This window comes from Panthera onca, chromosome B2 (assembly GCF_046562875.1).
Source record: "Panthera onca isolate mPanOnc1 chromosome B2, mPanOnc1 haplotype 2, whole genome shotgun sequence".
NCBI classification, from domain to species: Eukaryota; Metazoa; Chordata; class Mammalia; order Carnivora; family Felidae; genus Panthera; species Panthera onca.
Genome location: NC_138343.1, coordinates 62671546 through 62693208, shown reverse-complemented (window position 1 = coordinate 62693208; position 21663 = coordinate 62671546). Strand labels below are relative to the sequence as shown.

The 21663-nt window shown below is 36.1% G+C and overlaps 1 protein-coding gene across 2 annotated transcripts in view; it reads left to right on the top strand.

The window, feature by feature from the left end:
- The window catches only part of LMBRD1 (LMBR1 domain containing 1), a 112551-nt gene that overhangs the window by 53162 nt on the left and 37726 nt on the right, over positions 1-21663 (top strand). For both annotated transcript variants that reach the window (XM_060615858.2, XM_060615860.2), the window contains 2 exons: positions 2676-2801; positions 8455-8607. In XM_060615858.2, coding sequence (XP_060471841.1) covers positions 2676-2801; positions 8455-8607 — 279 coding nt within the window. The remainder of the gene's footprint in view (positions 1-2675; positions 2802-8454; positions 8608-21663) is intronic.

The window sequence follows — 21663 nt, the reverse complement described above, 5'->3', positions numbered from 1 at the left end:
GGTTAAAGAGCTGTGGTATACTTTGGCTCCTGTAGGCTTCTTAATTTACATTTTCAGTGTTTTAAGTATATAATATTTTATATTCTTTACTTTTTCTATTTTATCAAGGTCATTACAAGTATAGATTTGATAAGAATTTATTAATTGCAAAAAAATTACTCTAAATTATGTGTTCTTCTAATATGAAACAGAACCTTCTTCCTACTATCGGAACCTACTTCCTACTACCACTTTAGGAAGAAGGGGAGGTGATAGGGAAATCATGAGAACATTAACTTTGAAATACTATATTTTAAGGTATTTCTCCCTTAGAAAATAACAAGGATTTAAATATTGGGTAATAATTTTGTATAATTATCTAGATACAATTTGTTATAGGTAGTAGGTATTACCTGATAGAACTAGTTGATTTCTGGGATTTTAGTATGTTCTTTGTATTCTCCCTTAATTAAAAATAAATAAATAAATAAAATAAAACAAAACCAAACCATGGAGGGAGTTTAAAGATGGTGGCATAAGAAGACCCTGAACTCACCTTCTCCCATGGACACGATAAACTTACAGCTATATTTGGAACTAGATGAACAGCACCTCCACAACAAAAGACAAAAAAGACACATTCAGTAGTGTAGGAGAATCAAAGATATGGCCTTACCCAGGGGACCCCATCCCAGGTGACACCACAATCAGGAGGGATCCCCCAAGTAAGGAACTCTCCCTTGAGTAAAGAGATTGTGTCCCCTATCAGGCATCCTGACCCTAGGGGCTGGCACTGGAGAGATATGCTGCCCCCCCCCACCCCCCTGCCAAAAAAATCCTATCTGGTTTTGAAAATCAATGGGTAGGTTAAGAGAGGGAGAATCACAGAACTATAGGGAACAGAGATTTCTGCTCATAAGTGGTGTGTGCGTACACCTGCTCTCCCCAAGATCCAGCACAAAAGCAACAGATTGAAGAGTACTTATACTGTGAGAGAGAACCACTTAACTAATTTTAAGGTGGCTATGACAAAGGCAGGGACCTATAGGGACTTTATCTGGTGATGGAAGCATTGGTGGAGTCCATTTTTGGAATCTCATTCTAACTTGCTGATGACAGAGCAGATGTGTGCCATTTTTGTTATCCTTCCTGTAGCATGCTAGCACTAGAGTGCATACTCTGTCCACTTACCCCTTACCCTGGCTGGCAAGCACCCCGCACCACATAGCCCCCCAGCTGCAAAAGGGCCAGGCTAGTGTCCCCACTGTACTCATTCAGTGATTAGACTGCACATGGACCAGATGAGCACCATGATCCCCACTTTCCCCATGTAGCAGCCGAGCTGCAGGTGGTCCAAGTGGGTGCTGTAAGTCCTGCCCAACCTGTGCAGAGAACCAAGCTGCAGCTGGGCTGGTAGAGTGCGCTGAGCCCTGCCCTCACTGTGCAGCAGCCAAGCCACAACCCAGTTGGTTCAGCAACTTGAGTCCTACCTTCCTGTGCACCTGATAGGCTACAACTGGGCTGATGAGCACCTGAGCCCTGTTGTCCCCTAGCAGCAGCCAGGCTGTAATTAGCTTCCAGAGGGACCTTAAGGCCCATCTAACCTGCATAGAGACTGGGTCATAACCATGATGGGCAAGCAGATGGAACCCCACTCTTCCTGCACAGTGCCTGAGCCACAACTGGGTGGGATGAGTGACCTTTACACACAGCAGTGCTGGCTCTGCCACAGCTGGTGGTGGGCATATGCAGCAAATAGAGTGGACATTCATATGAAGTGCCTGGCTCTGATGGCCAAGGGAGATTGGTCTCATGGCCCACATGAACCAGCTGTTACACAAGACCACTCTTTCAAGACTGAGGGAGGTAGCTATTTCACATAATACATATAGACATAGAGGCAAAATGAAATAGAAGAGTATGTCCCAAACCAAAGAATAAGGCACATCTACTTAAAACAAAACAGAAACTTCAATGAAATGGAGATAAGCAATTTACCTGATAAAGAATTCAGTAATGGTCCAAAAGATGCTTACTGATTTGGGGAGAAGAATGGATGAACACAGCAAGAACTTTAACAGAACTACAGAAAATATAAGAAGGTATCAAATAGAAGTTATAACTGAAATGAAAAATACACTAGAGGGGTTCAGTAGCAGAAGGGCTAAACAGAAGCATGAATCAGTGAGCTTGTTGTACTATATTTACATTATTTTTGCAACTTTACCTTTGAACCATACATGTTATCTATTCTGTGAATAGTATTATACAGATGTAAATTTATATAACTGTTAATGTGAAATAAGAGAATTATGGGACAGTATAATCATGATTCACTCCCATGTACCATGTTCTTCAGTGACTATAATCCTTTACAACTGCTTACTCTGCAGTTGCCCTTTTTTTTTTTTTAATTTTATAAAGAGAGAGTACATGCGAGTGGGGAGAAGGACAGAGAAAGAGAGAGGGAGAATCTTAAGCAGCCTCCACGCTCAGCATAGAGCCCAGCATGGGGCTTGATCCCACAACCATGAACTTGGTCATGACCTGAACTGACATCAAAGTCAGACGCTCAACTGATTGAGCCACTCAGGTGCCCTGGCAGTTGCTTTAAAGGATCTTTCCCCCTCAAAATTGTGTATAATTGTGTGTAAAATAGTGTTACTGAAAACACATTTTAATTTTGTTTCTTTTAGGCCTATGGCATGTCTGCATTACCTTTAAATCTGATAAAAGGCACTAGAAGTGCTGCTTATGAACGTTTAGAAAACACTGAAGACATTGAAGAAGTGGAGCAACACATTCAAACGATTAAATCAAAAGTAAGTTGGTATTTTATTGTAATTGGGAAGCATAAAAGTACATTGTCTTTGTGCTATTTTCTGATATGACTTAGATATTGGCAATTCCATATTTTTGACATTGTTTGAATTTTTTTGCAACATATCCTTAAGAAACTATGTCCTTAGTTTTAAAATTTGTCTTCTGTGAAATGCAAAACATTGACAATTTGAGAATTTCTATCAGTGTTCAAACAACTAAAAAACAAAATTTTTCTCAGGTATGAACAGGACCTTGCTTATCCCACATATACTGATTACATGTGTAACATCAGATTTTACTGTATCATTTATGTTCAAGTTTTACGTACTAGTGGAATAAGCTAAAAGTTACATGTAACCACTTGCCAATTAAATGTACTTCTAAAAACACAATGAAGTTTTTCTTTCTCTATCACCTTCAAGGAGCAGATAAATATTATCTATAGACCATAGTAAAAAATGGAAAGTTTTCTGAATTCTACTAAACTAGCATAATCCTGATATAGAAACCAGATGGTAATTGCACACAAAAAGGGATATATATATGTACTGATCTCTCTTATGAACATAGAAGCAAATGTTATAAAGAAAATATTAGCAATTCAAACCTATGCTATAATAGAATATGTTGTAATTATCAGATTAGGTTTATCATAGAAATGCAAAGTCTGACACATTAGAAAAATCTATTAGAATAGTTTAATATGTTGATAAAGAATGAGAAATATTAGCATCTTAATAGATGCTTAAGAATATTTAGTAAAAGTCAATTTGTAGTTATGATTTAAAAAGAAGCCTTACCCACTTGTTGGGATGAGTACTGGGTGTTGGATGGAAGCCAATTTGACAATAAATTATATTTATAAACAAACAAAAAAGAAGCCTTACCAAATTAGAAGAAAAGAAAGTACTTAGGAAAGGAAGCCTGTAACAAGCCTCATACTTAATGATAAATGAAACATTCCCATTCAGGACAGTGCAGTCAGTATCACTGTTGCTCGTTAGCATTTTCGTGGAGGTGCTAGTCAGGTAAGAAAGATTGCAGGTATAAACATTGGAATGAGAGAGTGAAAACAAGGGAAATATCCTTTATTATTTGCAGATATCATCTACCAAGAAAATCTGACAGAATCAAAGAGTCAGGGTTAGGGTTAATTAACCCTGATTGTTTATTAATTAACCTTAATTAGGGTACCTGGGTGGCTCAGTCAGTTAAGCGCCCAACTTCACTCAGGTCATGATCTCACAGTTTGTGGGTTCAAGCCCCGTGTCAGGCTCTGTGCTGACAGCTTGGAGCCTGTTTTGGATTCTGCGTCACCCTATCTCTGCCCCTCACCCACTCATGTTTTGTCTCTATTTCTCTCAAAAATAAATAAACATTACAAAAAATTAAAAAAAAATTAACCTCAATTAATTATTAATCAAATTAATAGAACTAATAGGAGTTCATCAAAGTGCCTGGATACAAACATGCAGAAATCATGAACGACTTGGAGGATGTAATAGGAAATGATCTCATTCACAATAGCTGTAAACAGTAAAATAATAAGAAATGTCAGAATTTTCCTGATAGAAATTATAAAATCTATTGAAATACATAATAGAAGACTGAAATAAATGGAGAACTTCCTCAGTTCCTGATTGGAAAGATTCATTATTGTAGAGGTGACAGTTGTTCATAACTTTAGGTAGAAATTCAGTGCAATCATAGAAGACAATGAAATTTTCATAGACCCCCCTACCATAGAGTAAAACAATCCTGAATTCAAATCAAATACAAAACTTAAAAAACATTAGGAGAAAGTGAAAGTAAAGTTTTTGTTCGTGTATAGAAGACCTTTCTAAACGAGGCACACAAAAATCCCAAATGCTGATTGAGACATTGGTGAGTTTTACATTTTTATGTTCTAAAATTTATGTACCCGGGGTGCCTGGGTGGCCCAGTCGGTTAAGCGTCCGACTTCAGCCAGGTCACGATCTCGCGGTCCGTGAGTTCGAGCCCCGCGTCAGGCTCTGGGCTGATGGCTTGGAGCCTGGAGCCTGTTTCAGATTCTGTGTCTCCCTCTCTCTCTGTCCCTCCCCCGTTCATGCTCTGTCTCTCTCTGTCCCAAAAATAAATAAAAAACGTTGAAAAAAAATTTTTTTTAAAAATAAAATTTATGTACCCAAAAAGTACCACCAAAAAGGAAGTTAAAGAACCAGCAAAAAAAGTGTGAGGAAATAATCTGCAGTATAGGTTATGTATAAAGAACATCTTCCAGTCAGTAAGAAAAAAGGACAAGCATTACATAGAAATATTGAACAAAAGACCCAAATAGCATTTACTGAAGGAAAAACTATCCAGTGAAAGTTACAAAATGATGCTTCAGCTCTTTAGTAGTAAGTAGGTTGACCAAGCATCCTAGTTCACCTAGGACCTGAGAGATTTTCTAGAACATGGAACTTGCAGTACAGAGACCAGGATGGTTGGTCACCTTCATAATCAGAGATGTGCTAATTAGAAGTACTCATTATATATATATATATTTAAAAAAAAATTTTTTTTTAACGTTTATTTATTTTTAAAATTTTTTTTTTTTTTTTCAACGTTTATTTATTTTTGGGACAGAGAGAGACAGAGCATGAACGGGGGAGGGACAGAGAGAGAGGGAGACACAGAATCGGAAACAGGCTCCAGGCTCTGAGCCATCAGCCCAGAGCCCGACGCGGGGCTCGAACTCACGAACTGTGAGATCGTGACCTGAGCCGAAGTCGGACGCTTAACTGACTGAGCCACCCAGGCGCCCCGTTTATTTATTTTTGAGACAGAGAGAGACAGAGCATGAATGGGGGAGGGTCAGAGAGAGGGAGACACAGAATCTGAAACAGGCTCCAGGCTCTGAGCCGTCAGCACAGAGCCCGACGCGGGGCTCGAACTCACGAACTGTGAGATCGTGACCTGAGCCGAAGTCGGACGCTTAACTGACTGAGCCACCCAGGCGCCCCTATATTTATTTTTTTATCTTTTAGAAATCTTTAACATTTTTACCTCTGTCAGGTATTAATGAGATTTGGGGCATAGATACACTGTTTGTGGGAATGTAAAGTCTACAGCTTTTTAAAGAAAACTATGTGATGTGACATGTACATATACAAACAAACACACCCGTTAGTAAAGTTTAATCCAGCAGCTGATGTCTAGGAATGTATCCTACTTCATTATATAAGGATGTTCATGCACACTGTTAATGCACACCCTCCCCTTCCAAAAGAAAACAGTCTAAGTGTTCAAAAATAAAGTATTTATTAAGGTGCCATGGTATAATGTGGTGTGCAGTGATGAAAAAGAATGAGGTAGATTATCAAATCAGTCTCTCAGTTCAAATTCTAGCTCTCCTTATCATGCATATTATAGTATCTGTGAGCCTTATTTTCCTCAACTAGTAAATGGGTATACTAGTACTACCAACTTCAAAATTTTGTTCTGAAGATTTAAGGAGAATAAACGTAAGGGAACAGATAAGTTTTAGGCACAAGAAATGTGCTCAAGAAATGTTAGCTATTACGTATAACAAAAACCATATGTTATATTAGCATATATGAATGCATATAAATCCATAGAAAATGTGTGTAAGGATACTGATTTACTTAATGGTGATAACAATATGAAAGGGCAGTAGTACTTAATGACAGTGTGAAGGGAAGCTTTCTTTCACATTTTACTTTTTTTTGAACAAAGGGTATGTGTTCATATACTTTATATGTATATTTTTTCCAGATGAGATAATTAGTTGCCGAGTTTCTTTAAATATATATTTTTTAACGTTTATTCACTTTTTGAGAGACAGAGACAGAGTGCGAGCAGAGCAGGGGCAGAGAGAGAGGGAGACACAGAATCCGAAGCAGGCTCCAGGTCCTGAGCAATAAGTACAGAACCCGATGTGGGGCTCGAACTCACAGACCAGGAGATCATGACCTGAGCCACCCAGGCATCCCGCTGAGTTTCTATCCTGGTGTTTGTTTTTCTAACCAATATTCTTCTTATCTTGGTTTGGTTAATAGGCAAAGCAGAATGGACTTCTGTCTTTTACTCCAGTGAAATATTCACCAAATAGGCAGATAACTTGGATTTATTTTCAGTGGACCCTTAAATCAGTTTACTAATTTTTTTTTTTTTTTTTTCTGAAATAGTGAAAGCCAGCTGTTAAATAAAACTACTTTATTGCTGGTATCCTTTGGATGATAGAATGGCGGTTTTGAGAAAAACTGAATGTTTAAGGTACAAAGTACCAAACCTTTCTCATACCATACACTTGAAGTATTATTGCCTGGATCTGTCTTCTAGAAGGGAGTGTTTGTTTTATTCCTTTGTCCTTCTGAAAATACCTTTCTCCCAGGTTCCTTTTATTGAGGATACAATTTGATAGTACATATGGTATTTGACTTAAAGGAGTGAAGATAATTAAATATAGCCTCAGGTATGTCAAGTATGGTCCCTGTTTGGGTGGCACCAGCATCTCCTGGGACTTTGGTAGAAATGCAAATTTTAGGCCCCACCCAAGACCAACTGAATTTTATTCATAGGGTCTAGAAATCTGTGTTTAACAAACTTTTCAGGTAATTATGCATGATAAAGTTTGAGAAGCAATATGGTAAGGTATGGAAGAGGATGGCTCGGTCTAGAAGAGCATGGCAATGCCATTATGTAAAGAGATCTTTATGACTGTGTAAATTTCTTTATTAAAGGATATTTGAGTGTTGTCTTCATTATTTTGATGATTTCAGATGAGCCTGCACTGGGATACACTAGAGAGCAATTTTGTTGTCTGTGTCTTAAGAACCTACTTAAACCTAAGTAGGGATATTAACATTTTAATATCTGATGTCTTTATATTTTAAAAATGTAGTTCCATGTAAATATGTTTCTTGTTGCTTCCAATAAAACCAAGTTTACATTTCACCTTTTTGTATATTCAGCAGTTGTCATATTACTGTAGTTTATTATTGTACCTAATTGAAGACACTTAGGGCCAGGAGAATTCAAGTGGGAAAGTGTTATCTTCGAGACCATGGAAAAGGTACTGCTCAAGGTTACAGTAAGCATCACATAAACATAGGTCGATGGGAATTTTCCGTCAGTAGGTTGGCTAAAGAAAACATGACTCATTTTGCAAAAGTACTTGGAGAATAAGAAAGTGCAAGTTCTCAGCAGTTCTAAAAACATCTGCATAGCACATACTAGTATTGCATCTCTCTGCTGATATTTGAAACCTGTGCTGACCAAAGGGAGAGGAGGGGTAGGACCAAACATATTAAGGAATAGAAGGAGGAGCTTGGAGGTTAGGGAGAGTAATTGAGCAAATTGAATAAAGTACCATATAAAAAGGTATTTTTAAAGATATTTATGTCTCTCCATGTAACTTGACCATGTATTTGGAAAATAGGGATCAAGAAGTTCAGTATTAAATGTGTATACATCTGCATTTTGATGCTGACCTTGGTTCAGAGATGTGTGTTGTCACCTAGTTGTTGTCTGTATTTTTCAGTTTGTAAATTTGCCTGAGGAATATCCAACCTAAAAAAAGCTTTTGTTGCATGATTTTCTAAATTTGATGGATACTTTACTAAGACCTTAATGGTAAAAAACTGTTTTATTTTGGTCTGTTATTTGTAGAGCAAGGATGGTCGACCTTTGCCATCAAGGGATAAACGTGCTTTAAAACAATTTGAAGAAAGGTTACGAACACTTAGGAAAAGAGAGAGGCACTTAGAATTCATTGAAAACAGCTGGTGGACAAAATTTTGTGGTGCTCTGCGTCCCCTGAAGGTAAATGGAGTTTTCAAAAATTATGTTGTCACTCTTCAGTTTATATAGACCTGTCAGAGAGAATGACTTCTCTTTGTAAGGCATTATAGCATGATACTTATGAGCATGAATTTTGAAGTTAAACTGGTTTTGAATCATAGCTCTGTCATTTGGTAGTTTGGGCAAGTTACACACCTCTGTGAACTTCATTTACTCCTGTGTAAAACAAGTATTGTAACAGAGGTGTTGGGAAATTTAAATTAGAATATAGGTAAGTAATGTGTGGCTGCCAGCACATTTTTGAAAATTTGTACTTTTTTTTAATGTTTGCTTATTTTTGAGAGACAGCATGAGTGGGGGAGGGGCAGAGAGTGAGGGAGAGAAAGAGAATCTCAAGCAGACTCTGCGCTGTCAGCCCAGAGTCTTGACGCTGGGCTTGATCTCATAAACTGTGAAATCATGATCTGAGCCAAAATAAAGAATCAGACCCTCAACTAACTGAGCCACCCACATGCTGCACAAGTTTGTACTTTTCTATAAATAGGAAAACTGGGACCCACTTTAGAACTCAGGTACCCTAACTGAAATTAATAGAATTTGCTTCTTGTTAGGTGGTATGTTTCTGAAAGTATATAAAAAGGTATTATTCAGGGCAGAAAACCAATTCTTTCTTTCTTTCCTTCTTTCTTTCTTTCTTTCTTTCTTTCTTTCTTTCTTTTCTTTTTTGAAACGATCATTTGCTAGCCTTGATTTCTTCAGATTGGATAGTGGTACCTACACTTAAGGACCTAGATTGAACTAAGGGCATAATAATACAACTCTGAGTCTAAAAAGTGTCTAGAACTGCTGGCAACAGACTTCTTTATTGTCCATTCTGTATCTGGCATTTCAAACACCTGAACTTTGTATAGAACAGTATGCATGTTGTAATTTACAAAGTGCAGCGAATAGACTGGTGTAAAGAATGTTAGGCAAGATGAGGCTCTAAAGTGGGTTTTACCTAAGTTTAAAAAAAAATGTTTTAGAGAGCCCCATGAAAGGATTAGTTAGGTTGAGTTTTGCTTTATCTTTTTCTTATAATTAGAAAGGAAATAAGGAAATGCACTGACTGCTCATCCTAAAAATCTCCTTTTTGGAAGAGTTCTTCAAAATTATATCATAATCAGATCTATTGTGTATTACTTTTTTTTTTTTTTAATGTTTATTTATTTTTGAGAGACAGAGCGTGAGCAGGGGAGGGGCAGAGAAGGGGAGACACAGAACCTGAAGCAGGTTCCAGGCTCTGAGCTGTTGCACAGAGCCTGATGCGGGACTCAAACTCGCAAACCATAAGATCATGACCTGAGCCGGAGTTGGACACTTAACCGACTGAGCCACCCAGGCACCCCTATTGTGTATTTTTAAACCTTCTGTTAGAATCAATTTTGTTAAAGACTCACCACTCTTTTTTTTGCAAGGTGATTGTCTTAGTAATACCAAAGGTATGCTAAAACCCTCCTCAACCTTATCTTCTTCTTTTTTTTTTCTCCTCAACCTTATCTTAATTCTAAATTTTTTATATGGCTTCTTTATAAATATTTATAACCTGGTCTCTAACATTAGCTGCCTTGATTTAAACATGCTCTGTCCTATTTCACTGAACCTAGTTTAGAGGGATTTTTAAATCAACTTTATTAAGTGTGCAGATTGATTTTGCCAACTATGTAGATATAGAAGACCCACATCACTTCAAAAACTACCCCATGTCTTCCCGTCTCCCACTGAACTCAGACCCCAGATGGCCATTGATGTCCTTCTGTCATTATGGTTTAGTTTTATGTGTTGTATTATTTCATATAAATGGAATAGAGTGTAGTATAATCCTTTTTCTGGCTTCTTTGGTGCAACAAAATGTTTTCGTGATTTGTCTATGTTGCATTTTTTTTTCAGTAGTTCATTCTGTTTTATTGCTGGGTAGTATCCTGATTGGTGTCTATGTTACAGTTGGTTTATCCACTCACCTTTTAGTGGAGATTTGAGTTATTCCCAGTTGGAGATTATTATGAATAATGCTGATGTAAACATCTGTTGTAGATGTGTTTTCATTTCATTCATTTTTCTTGGGTAAATAACTAAGAGTAGAATTTCTGGGTCTAATGTTTAATGTATGTTTAACTTTCTAAGAAAGTACCAAAGTATTTTCCAAAGTGGTTGTCCCATTTTTTTTTCCCACAGCAATGTGAAATTTCAGATTGCTTCATATCCTTGTCAGCTCTTATATTGTAACTGTTTGTAATAGTTATTCTGATGGCTGTATAATAATATTTTATTGTGGTTTTGATTTGCATTTCCTTGGTGACTAATGATATTGAGCACTTTTTGTATTCTTATTGGCCATTCGTGTATTTTCTCTAAGAGTTTTTTAAGTGTGTTTGTTTATTTTGAGAGAGATAGAGACAGTGTGCGTGTAGGGGAGGGAGAGAGAGAGATCCGCAAGCAGACTCTGTGCTGACAGCCTGGAGCCCAACAAGGGGCTTGAACTCATGAACCGGGAGATCATGACCTGACCCAAAACTGAGAGTCAGCTGCGTAGCCGACTGAGCCACCCAGGCATCCCTGTATATTTGCTCTAAAATGCCTGTTTAAATCTTTTGTCCATTTTTAAATTTAAGTTTTTGTTTGATGAGTGAGCTACGAATTCTTTATGTGTCCTGGATTAAATACTTTGTCAAATATATGTATTGTGAATGTTGTCTCTTTTTATGGCTTGCCTTTATGTTTTCTTAACACTGTCATTCAAAGAGATGTTCCTTAAGTTTTTATAGCAATCATTTTCTGATATGTTTTCTTCTGGAAATTTTACAGTTTAACTCATATTTTAGGTTTGTCGTCATTTTTAAGTTAATTTTATGGGATGGTATAACTTAAGGGCTTCTTTTCCATGTGGAGATGCAGTTGTTTCAGCAACATTGTCTTGTCAAGACTGTTCTTTGCTCATTGGCTTTCCTTGGTACCTTTTGCCAAATCAATTGATCATGTGCATATGTGGGTCTATTTCTGGACTTTTTCTTTTGCTCCATTGATTTATATGTCCTTATGCTAAAACTTGATTATTGGTGTGTTATATAATCAGTCGCAAAATCAAGTAGTCTAAATTCTTCAGTTTTGTTCTTTTTTTCAATATTGTTTTAGCTATGCTAGATCCTTCACATTTCATTATAAATTTTAGAATATTACAAAATGCCCACTGGGATTTCTAGTGGGATTACTTTGAATCTGTAGGCAAATTTGGGGACACTTGATATTGTAAACTGAACCAGATGAGAGTTCATCCATCTGATGCACAGCAAGCAAGTAAAAACTTGATACCAGCCTATTGCAAGAAAGGCTGTTTATTGGTGTGGCACCACCCAGGATAACAGGGAGCTAATGCTTCACAGTCCTGAACTCTCCCAGTGGCTTACAGGTGAGGGTGTTTTTTTGTTTTGTTTTTTAACTTTAGAGCACGAGAGTGCAAGTGTGAGCAGGGGAGGGGCAGAGGGTGAGAGAGAGAGAGAGAGAGAGAGAAGGAAAGAGACAGAGTGAGACAAAGAGAGAACTTTAAGTAGGCTCCACTCAGCATGGAGTCCAACTTGGGGCTTGATCCCATGACCCCGAAATCATAACCTGAGCTGAAATCAAGATTCAGATGCTCAGCTGACTGAGCCACCCAGGGGCCCTGACAAACGAGGGTTTTTAAAGGCAACTTTTGGTGCAAAGGCCCTCCTGAGAAGGTGGACCCCACTGATTGGAGGCCCAGAAGGTCATGTTAGCAGGTGCTCTGGTGTTGCTTTGTCTGGTCTCCTGAAAGTCTTTTCCATTTCAGGAGACTTGGAATCTGAAAAATGCTTTTACTCTTTATGTTAGAGATTTCATTAGGTACATTTGGTGATTATATCTTTGTTTATAAGCTAGTGGAGTTGCATTTCTGCAGGTTCCCTGGCCAGTCCAGCCTTGCCTGGGGATGATACAACCTTTAGTGCTCATTCTTTCATCTGAGCTGACAAGATGGATGCCGGCTTATATTTTAATACTGAACCTGCCAATTCATGGACGTGAGAGCTTTCCATTTATTTATGATAACTTAAATTTCTCTTTGCAACATTTTGTAGTGGTCAATGTAGAGGTCTTGAAAATATTTTGATAAATTTACCTATATCTTTACATTTCTGTTCCCCCAAAATTTGTATGTTGAAATCCTCATCTCCAATGTGATGGTATTTGGAGGTGGGGGCTTTGGGAGCTGATTAAGTCATGAGGGTTGAGACCTTATGAATGGGATTAATGCCCTAATAAAAAAGACCCCAGAGGGCTCTCTCACCCCCTCCTCCATGTGAGAAGACAGAAGATTTTATGATTTTGTTTACCTTCAATCCTGAATTATTGGCTTCTCTTAGTATGTAGAAATTTGTTTTTGTGCATTGACCTTATATCATGCAACCTGGCTAAATTTTTACTTCTAGTAGCTTTATTATAGTTTCCTAAGGAATTTTTATGTACATGAACATGTTAGATGCTTAAAGACAGTTTTATTTCTTCCTTTCCAGTGTAAGAGTCCCAATTGCTTTTTTTTTTCTTCCCATTATTGCACTGGCCCAAACCTCCTGTACAATCAATTTACCACTTATTCTTTTTGTTATATGACTGTATTATTCTTGAATATGGATCTAAATTCTTACCTTTCTTTCATTTTCTGGGCCTAGGTTAAGGATAAGAGGAATAATTAGGAACAGTGAGGAATGAAAATAGGCATGCCTGAAGGAAAACTCTGGGGATACAAACTTAAATTGTTATATAATTGAGGGTTTAACATGATTGTGATGGGATAAACACTGCTTTTTTTTACTCAAATGAAATATAAAAATTATTATCACTTCTGTGTTTGTGCATAGTTGATATAGTTCATAAAGTGGAAGATACATGCTCTTAGTGCTTCTTAAATATTAGCATCTAAGTAGTCCTAATGGAAGAAGGTAGAGACAGGTCCACTCATCCCACTCACTGTTCCCTACCTGCCGGAGGTGATTTACAATCCATGAGACTCTCCTGATAGAAATTCCTTTGAAGTTATGTTCTATCTCAAACTTTTGTGCTAATATTGCCTTTTAATCTGTATTCTGATCCATGTTTCTTTTACTAGAAAATGTATTGGAGGGGCGCCTTGGTGGCTCAGTCGGTTAAGCGTCCGACTTTGACCCAGGTCATGATCTCACGTCCGTGAGTTCAAGCCCCGCATCGGGCTCTGTGCTGACAGTGCAGAGCCTGGAGCCTGTTTCAGATTCTGTGTCTCCCTTTCTGTCTCTCTGACCCTCCCGCATTCATGCTCTGTCTCTCTCTGTCTCAAAAATAAACGTTAAAAAAAAAAAAATTAAAAAAAAAAGAAAATGTATTGGATTTAAATTTTCGCAAATGGAAAAATTCAGTTCTACGATTCTATAGTTTTTTTTATGACAAAATATTATAATTTTTTTTCATAAGAGTAAATCCTCATGAGAAACCTAAGGATCTTGTGGTTTCACATTGCTCTGCATTCTTAGGATATGCATACCTCATTTCAGAGGCATGGACTTTGCTGAAACACTTGGTTTTGAGTCCTTGCTCTGATCCTAACCAGCTGTCTAAACTCTGTTCCTTCACCTTTCTAAACCTTAACTTTTCTCACCTTAACTTAACTCACTAATGGATTTATATACTTACCTTATTTTTGTTGTGAGAATTAAAAGAAATAATGTATGTAGTGTTAATGCCTTTTGATGTAAACAGCTCAGGAGATTGCAGCTGCTATTGTTATAGGTTTATATTTAAAATTTTTCAACTTCTTAAATGCTGCCATAGAACTCAAAGGAAAATACCCGTTTTATGTTGTAGACATTTATAAAACTAAGCATCTAATTAGAATAAATTAATGGCTTCTTAAAACAACTTTCAGAAATAATACTGAACACATTTCTATGAATACAGTCTGATGTTCGTTAACTACATGACAGCATACTTCGAACTTGTATAGCTAATTGGCCTGGGTAACCTATGGATTCATTAGGTTTTAAATCCAACTTTTGGTTTTACTATATATATATACCTTATATTATATACATACCTCTTGTATTTACATAGAAAGTTGTAAATACATGTTCATAATTATATCACAGATTTTTTGAGACTTTTTAAAAATTGTGGTAAAACGTATATAAAATTTACCATTTTAACCATTTGTAAGTATGCATTCCGTGATACTAACCATGGAACATTCACAACATTATGTAACAATCACCATTATTCATTTCCAGGACTTTTTTTCATCTCAGAAACACCACACCCATTAAACAAGAATAACTCCCCATTCCACACCCACCCCCAGCCCATATCCCCTGATGACCTCTGTCCTGCTGTCTCTGCCTGTTCTAGGTACATCATATAAGTGGAATTATTACTGTGTTCGTTTGTGTATGGCTTATTTCAAATTGCATAATATCTTCAAGATTTATCCATGTTGTAGATGCATCAAAATTTCATTTCTTTTTAAGACTGAATTACATTCTGTTGTGTATGTAATCTACATTTTGCTTATCTATCTGTTGGTGCACATTTGGGTTGTTTCCAACTTTTGGCTATTGTGAATAACACTACTGCGGTAATTGGTGTTCAAGTATCTGTTTGAGTACCTGCTTTCAGTTATTTTGAGTATATACTTAGAAATGGAATTACTGGATGACATTTCCGTTTTGTGTTTAGTTTTTTGAGGAACCTACAAACTTTTTTTTCACAGCGACTGTACCATTTTATATTTCCACCAGAAATGCACAAGGGTTCTAATTTCTTTCCATCTTTGCAAACACTTATTTTCTGTTGTTTTGATAATAACCAACCTTATGGCTGTGGAGTGATACCTCATGGTGGCTTTGATTTGCATTTCCCTAATAATTAGTGATTTTGAGCATCTTTTCATTTGATTATTGGCTATTTGTGTATTTATTTTCTTTGGAGAAGTGTTCACTCAAGTCTTTTGTCTGTTTTTAAAAATTCTTTATGTTTTATTGTTGTCAACTTGTAAGGGATTTTTTTTTAGTAGTCTGAATATTAATCCCTTATCAGATATAGGATTTGGAAATACTGTCTCCCAACCTTGGTTTGTCTTTTCACTATGTAGATAGTGTCCTTGATACACTAAAGTTTTTAATTTTGATGAAGTCCAATTTATTTAATATTTGTTGTTGTTGTGGCCTGTGCTTCTGTGTCATATCCAAAAAATAATTGCCAAGTCCAGTGCCATGAAGATGTTTCCCCCTTTTTATCCCTAGAAGTTTAATAGTTTCAGCTCTTAGGTTTAAGTCTTTTTAACTATATTGAGTTAACTTTTTTATATGATTAAGGTTAAGGGTCCAATTTCATTCTTTTGCATTTGGATGCCCTTGACCCAGCACTATTTGTTGAAAAGACTGACCTTTTGGTCTTGACACCATAGTCAAAAATCGATGGATCATATATGGGAGAGTTCATTTCTGGGGTCTATTACATTAGTTATATATCTGTCTTTATGACAGTACAAAGCTATTTTGATTATTGTAGCTTTGTAGTAAGTTTTGAAATCAGGAAATGCAAGTCTTGTAACTTTTTCTTTTGTAAGATTGTTTTAGCTATTTGGGGTTTTTTGAAATTTCATAGGAGTTTTAGAATGGGTTTTTCTGTTTCTGCAAAAAAACCCGGAAAATAAACAAAAAAAAATTGTAATTTTGATAGAGATTGCATTGATTTTGTAGATCACGTTTAGTAGTATTGTTATTTTAATAATACTAAGTCTTGAAGTCCATGAACATGGCATGTCTTTACATTTATTTATGTCTACTTGAATTTCTTTGAGCAGTGTCTTGTAGTTTTCAGTGGATAAGTCTTTTGTCTCATTGTTTAAGTTTATTCCTAAGCATTTTATTATTTTTGTTTTATTCTGTTTATTTGAATCAGACACATAATAAAGAACTATTAAAATTTATATTTCTACTTGTCCCACTAATCTCCTAACCCCCCAACACATACACAAACACAACTAAAATTCATAAGGTAAACAAACAATGAAAAATAGTTTTATCATACATAGACAGTGCTTAGTTGTTTTGAAGGTGTGTGGGAATATTTTAATTTTTTTAACTAATATATTTGTCATCCCAGGAGCCTCTAGAATTTACTACAACTATGTTTAAAGATGTAGCAGATTTCCTTTCTGAGAATAATATTTAAAGCATGTATGTTTTTATTGTTTGTTTTAGGTCATACTGTTTAGGTATGTCTAAAGAAAAAGACTGGCACTTTTTAACTTTAAAGGAGGCTTTTACTGGATGTATAAATGTGCATTTCAAATTTTACTTGATCACTATTTGAGAGAGATTTTTTTGGGGGTTTTAATGTAGATGCTTCTTAGAGTAATAGTAATTGTATATTAGAGTTTCTGGAACATACAGTATCTTTTGTAGATTCCCAGTAACTTTATGGTATGGATATTGTAGTTCATATAAAGAATAAACCCACTTGTAAGTGACCTAATCCATCTTTACATTGGTATAATAATGAAACTCCAGTGCATAGAAAAGCTTGGAGTGGGTCTTAAAAAATCAATGACTGATCTTTTTTTTGTGTGTTTGTGTTTAAGAAGACTTGTTTAACATATATGGTTGATTCATTAACATTGAACTGTAGATGTAAGATCAACATCAGTATTACTTCTGTCTGAACAAAGCTTACCTACACAAGTACATCCTCAGTAATCAGAGCCTTCTTAAGTCTTAGGAACACTAGAGAGCACTTCAGTACTATGCTGGGGGCTCTTTGAAAGAGCAAAATTACCAACACAAAAGCACAAAACAAAGAATGTAATGCTAACTAGACCACTTACTGGATACTTGTTTACAGTATGAGAGCTGAAACAAGAAAGGGTGTACCCTTGTTCAACCTTAGCTGGGAATTTGCACATTAGGTGACTTAGATTTTTCATTACCCTGCACATATCCCAGAAGACCACGTAAGTGCCCTAAGTATTGATTTTAAGGTTATAAATAAATTTTAGTGGGTAGATGCATTTGCAAATACAGAATCTGCAAATGAGAATCAACTGTACCTCTAAGTAAAAACAAAAAGAAATCTCCCAATCTAGCAAGTCTTCCCTCCAGCTCTTATTGCAAAACTTTGTGTTTAAACAAAGATAGTCAGTCTGGGGAAAATTGCATGGGAGAAAAGGGGAAATTTGGAGGTGGGCCTAAGATTGATCTGAAAGCCCCTAAAAGTTAAATGAAATAAGCTGGTCACAAAAAGATAAATACTGTGTAATTCCACTTATATGAGGTATCCAGAGTAGTCACATTCATGAAAACAGAAAATAGAATGGTGGCCTCCAGGAGTTGGAAAGAAAGAGATATGGGGAGTTGTTGTTTAATGGGTACAGAGTTTCAGTTTTGCCAGATACAAACAATTCTTGGAGTTTGGTTATACATTGTGAATGTATTTAATGCTACTAAATTGTGCACTTAAAATGTTATGATGATACATTTTATGTTATGTATCTTTTACCATTATTTAAAAAAACAAAAACAAAAAACCAGAAATGGCCAAGAACCAGAGTGACATGAAGAGTTGGACTGTGGGAAAAATGAGAGGAAAACAGAGATGAAAACAAAATTACAGGGTGTCCAAAGGAAAATAGACTCAAAATTTGGTAAGCAGTATTGAAGAAAGGTAGGAGAAACAACCAAGAGAAAGAAACAAGAAGTAAAAAGAATCAAAAAGTGTTGAAATGGAAGAGAAGGAAAAACTACATGTGTTTAATTGGAGAAGGAGAAGCTTAATTGGTCCATGCAGAAGCAAAACCAAAGAAATTAGTGGAACTAATATTTAAAGTTGTGATTCCAAAAAATGACCTAAAAATAGACATGAAATCTACACATTGAAATAGCCACTTTGTACCTGGGAAAATTTATGTGCATTTTCCTAGTAACACTGACTTCAGAATTAAAGAAGAGTCCTTAAGATTTCCAAGTAAAAAAAAAATCCACTGATTTACAAGGTCAACATAGTTAGACTTATTATCAGATTTTTCAAAAAACATAAAGCAAGCAAGAATGGGGCGGGGGGACATTAAAAAAGGCCTAAATGAACAGTCTAAAATCAGAAGTTTATATTTGGCCAAACTATCTTTTAGAAAAGAGATTTTTAAACATTTAAGGACTTAGGGAATTCTGTACCCACGGGCTCTTGAGAAATCCACTAATTGCCAAGCTCTAACCAACCAAGAGATGAGGTGGAAAACATCAGCAAAAGAAGTAATGTTGAATATTTAATATTGCAGATCTATGAAGAAAAGATGTGGGCAAGGGTGAGAATATGTGTAAACATAGGTTCTGATGAGACAGAAATCATGCAATTAAGAGAGAGAAGTAGAATTTCTTATAGATTACCATATGGGTAGTAGGTGGGAGTTGGATACATAAAAACTAATCAACTTTATATTAAAGGCCTAAATATGAAAACAGGGGCTAAGAGCATTTGAAAATTAAAATACACTGAAACAAAAGTATAAAGCTACTTGACAAAAAGGACTTAAAAATGGAAGAGTGAAGAACACATATTAACAAAGAAACATGAGAAATATAAAATACACGCAAGTCTCAGATAATAATATATGTTGAGATTAATGTTCCAGGCATATCAATAAATATGAGTGGACCTAACTCACTATTAAAAGAAAAATTTAAATTTTCCTCACAAAGTGAGGTATAACCTAAAACAGATTGACAAAGGCTAAAAATGTATATTAAAAGATATACTAGGCAAATGGAAATGATAAGAAAACGTATAGCGATCTTGATACTGGACAAAGTAGAATTTCAAGCTGAAAAACATTAAGTCCGACAGAGAAGGATACTTTTTGTGATAGAATCCTTTTCTCCTCCCTCAGTGATTTCCATGCCCTAATCTGTGGAACCCTTTATAGTAGCCACATGAAGTGGCAGAAGGGACTCTGCAAATGCAATTATGGTTACAGACTTTTAGGAGGTTATCCTGGATTATCTGTGTGGGCCCAGTCTAATAACATGTGCCCTTAAAAGCAGAGAACTTTTTTGGCCTGAGTCAGAGAGATGTATGTGGTATAAAGAGTAAGTCAGGGATAGTGAAAATGTGATAAAGGATTGGCTTGCCATTACTAATTTGAAGATGGAGAGGGCAGTATGAAGAGGAATGCAAGCAGCTTAAGGAACTGAGAGGCTGATAGCCATCAAAGACTACAACCCTGTATTGAGCCCTACAACCTCAAGGATCTGAATTCTATCAACACTCTGAAAGAGCATGAAGGGATTCTTCCCCAGAGCCTCCCGGAGGGAATACAGCCCTGCTGACAACTTGGTAGTTTGGCTTTGTGCCACCTTAAGCAAAGAACCATCTGAGCTGTGCTGTGCCCAGACTTCTGACCCACAGAATAAGAAGTAGATGTTGTTTTAAGCCACTACATTTGTAGTAGTTTGTCACTGTAGCAATAGAAAACTAATATACTTATTAAGAAAATTTGTAAGTTATGATGAAGATGAAATAGTTACGTACCAAAGAACACACAACCACCTTTATGAAGCAAGAAGTATGAGATATTCAAGGAGACGTAGATTGAAATATGTTAATAGTAGGAGAATAACATAGCACCATACTCAGGGTAAGACATTTCAGATGCACAAAATTGAGTAAGAATATAGAAGACCTAAGACAATAAGGTATATCATAACTTTGGGACTTTAAATCCCAATATAGAGTCTATACTTTCCAAGTACACATGGAACATTCACTAAAATTGATCATATATTATGTCATGAAGAAACTTCAATAAATTCTACAGAGTAGATATATTACAAACACCTCTTCCCTGATTGCAATGCAGCATTAAAACTAGAAATTATAATAAAAATAAAGTAGGACACTTTTCACTTGGAAATTAACCTTGTATTCAGCAACTCTTGGGTGAAAGGAAAGGAGAAATAAAAACAAACTTCAAAATTCTTAAAATTAACAATGGAAATATCATATTAGAACCTATGAGATACATGTAAGACGGTGATCATGAAATAAGGATCAGGAAATTCAAAGCCTTAAACACATTTATCAATAAAAAAGAAAGGATAAAAATATACTCTAAATTCCAAGCATGCTAGGCTAGCAAAGGAGCAAAGTAAACCAACAGAAAGCACAAGGAAAAAAGTAAACATAAAATCAGAAAACAATGAGAGGAAAACTAGATCAATAATTTCTATGTGTATGTTTCAACTAATAGATAAAACACTAACTTCATTGAAAGGAAACCGGGCTGATTGGAGAAATGGTTGATGCTGAGGCTGGTGCTGGGAAAGTATATAAGCCCACACCTGCTTATGTTAGAGAAGAAGTATAGCTAGAGTATGATAAGGGAATGTGCTTGAAGGGGCTCTTGCTTCCTAAACCTGGGACCATTTAAGTATCAAAATATATGAGTATAATGATGGAAATAAGTAAATGGAGAAAGGAAAGCTCTACCCTACAGTGGCATTCTAATAAATGTAGAATAAATGTCAGAATTAGAAAATCAGTATTTGGCAAACATCACATACAGTACTGTTTCTTGCAAGAGAAATGAATACTAAAATTAGAAGGTGAAAATTTGGGGATAACAGGATATTTGCATAATCTCACTATTTCTACACAAGACTTACTAATTACAAAGGGGACAGTAGTAATTGTACAGTGAAGAGACATGGCTTAAACCACCTTAACCATGTGATCCAAGTTAAGCTTATCAGTAATGGGGTAATAGATACGATTGTGCCTCTGTCATTTCTGCCAAAAATACATGAACTGAATATAAATAATTGTAAAGAAATAGGTAGCCCACATTGAAGGACAACGCAAATAACTGTCCTGGACTCTTCAAAATATAAAGGTCATGACGGTAAAAGTGATTTAGGAACTGTTCCAGATTAAAGGGTACTAAACAGATAAAAGCAAAGTATAATGCTGAATTGCATTTTGGACCAGAAAAAAAACAACAACACAACTTTG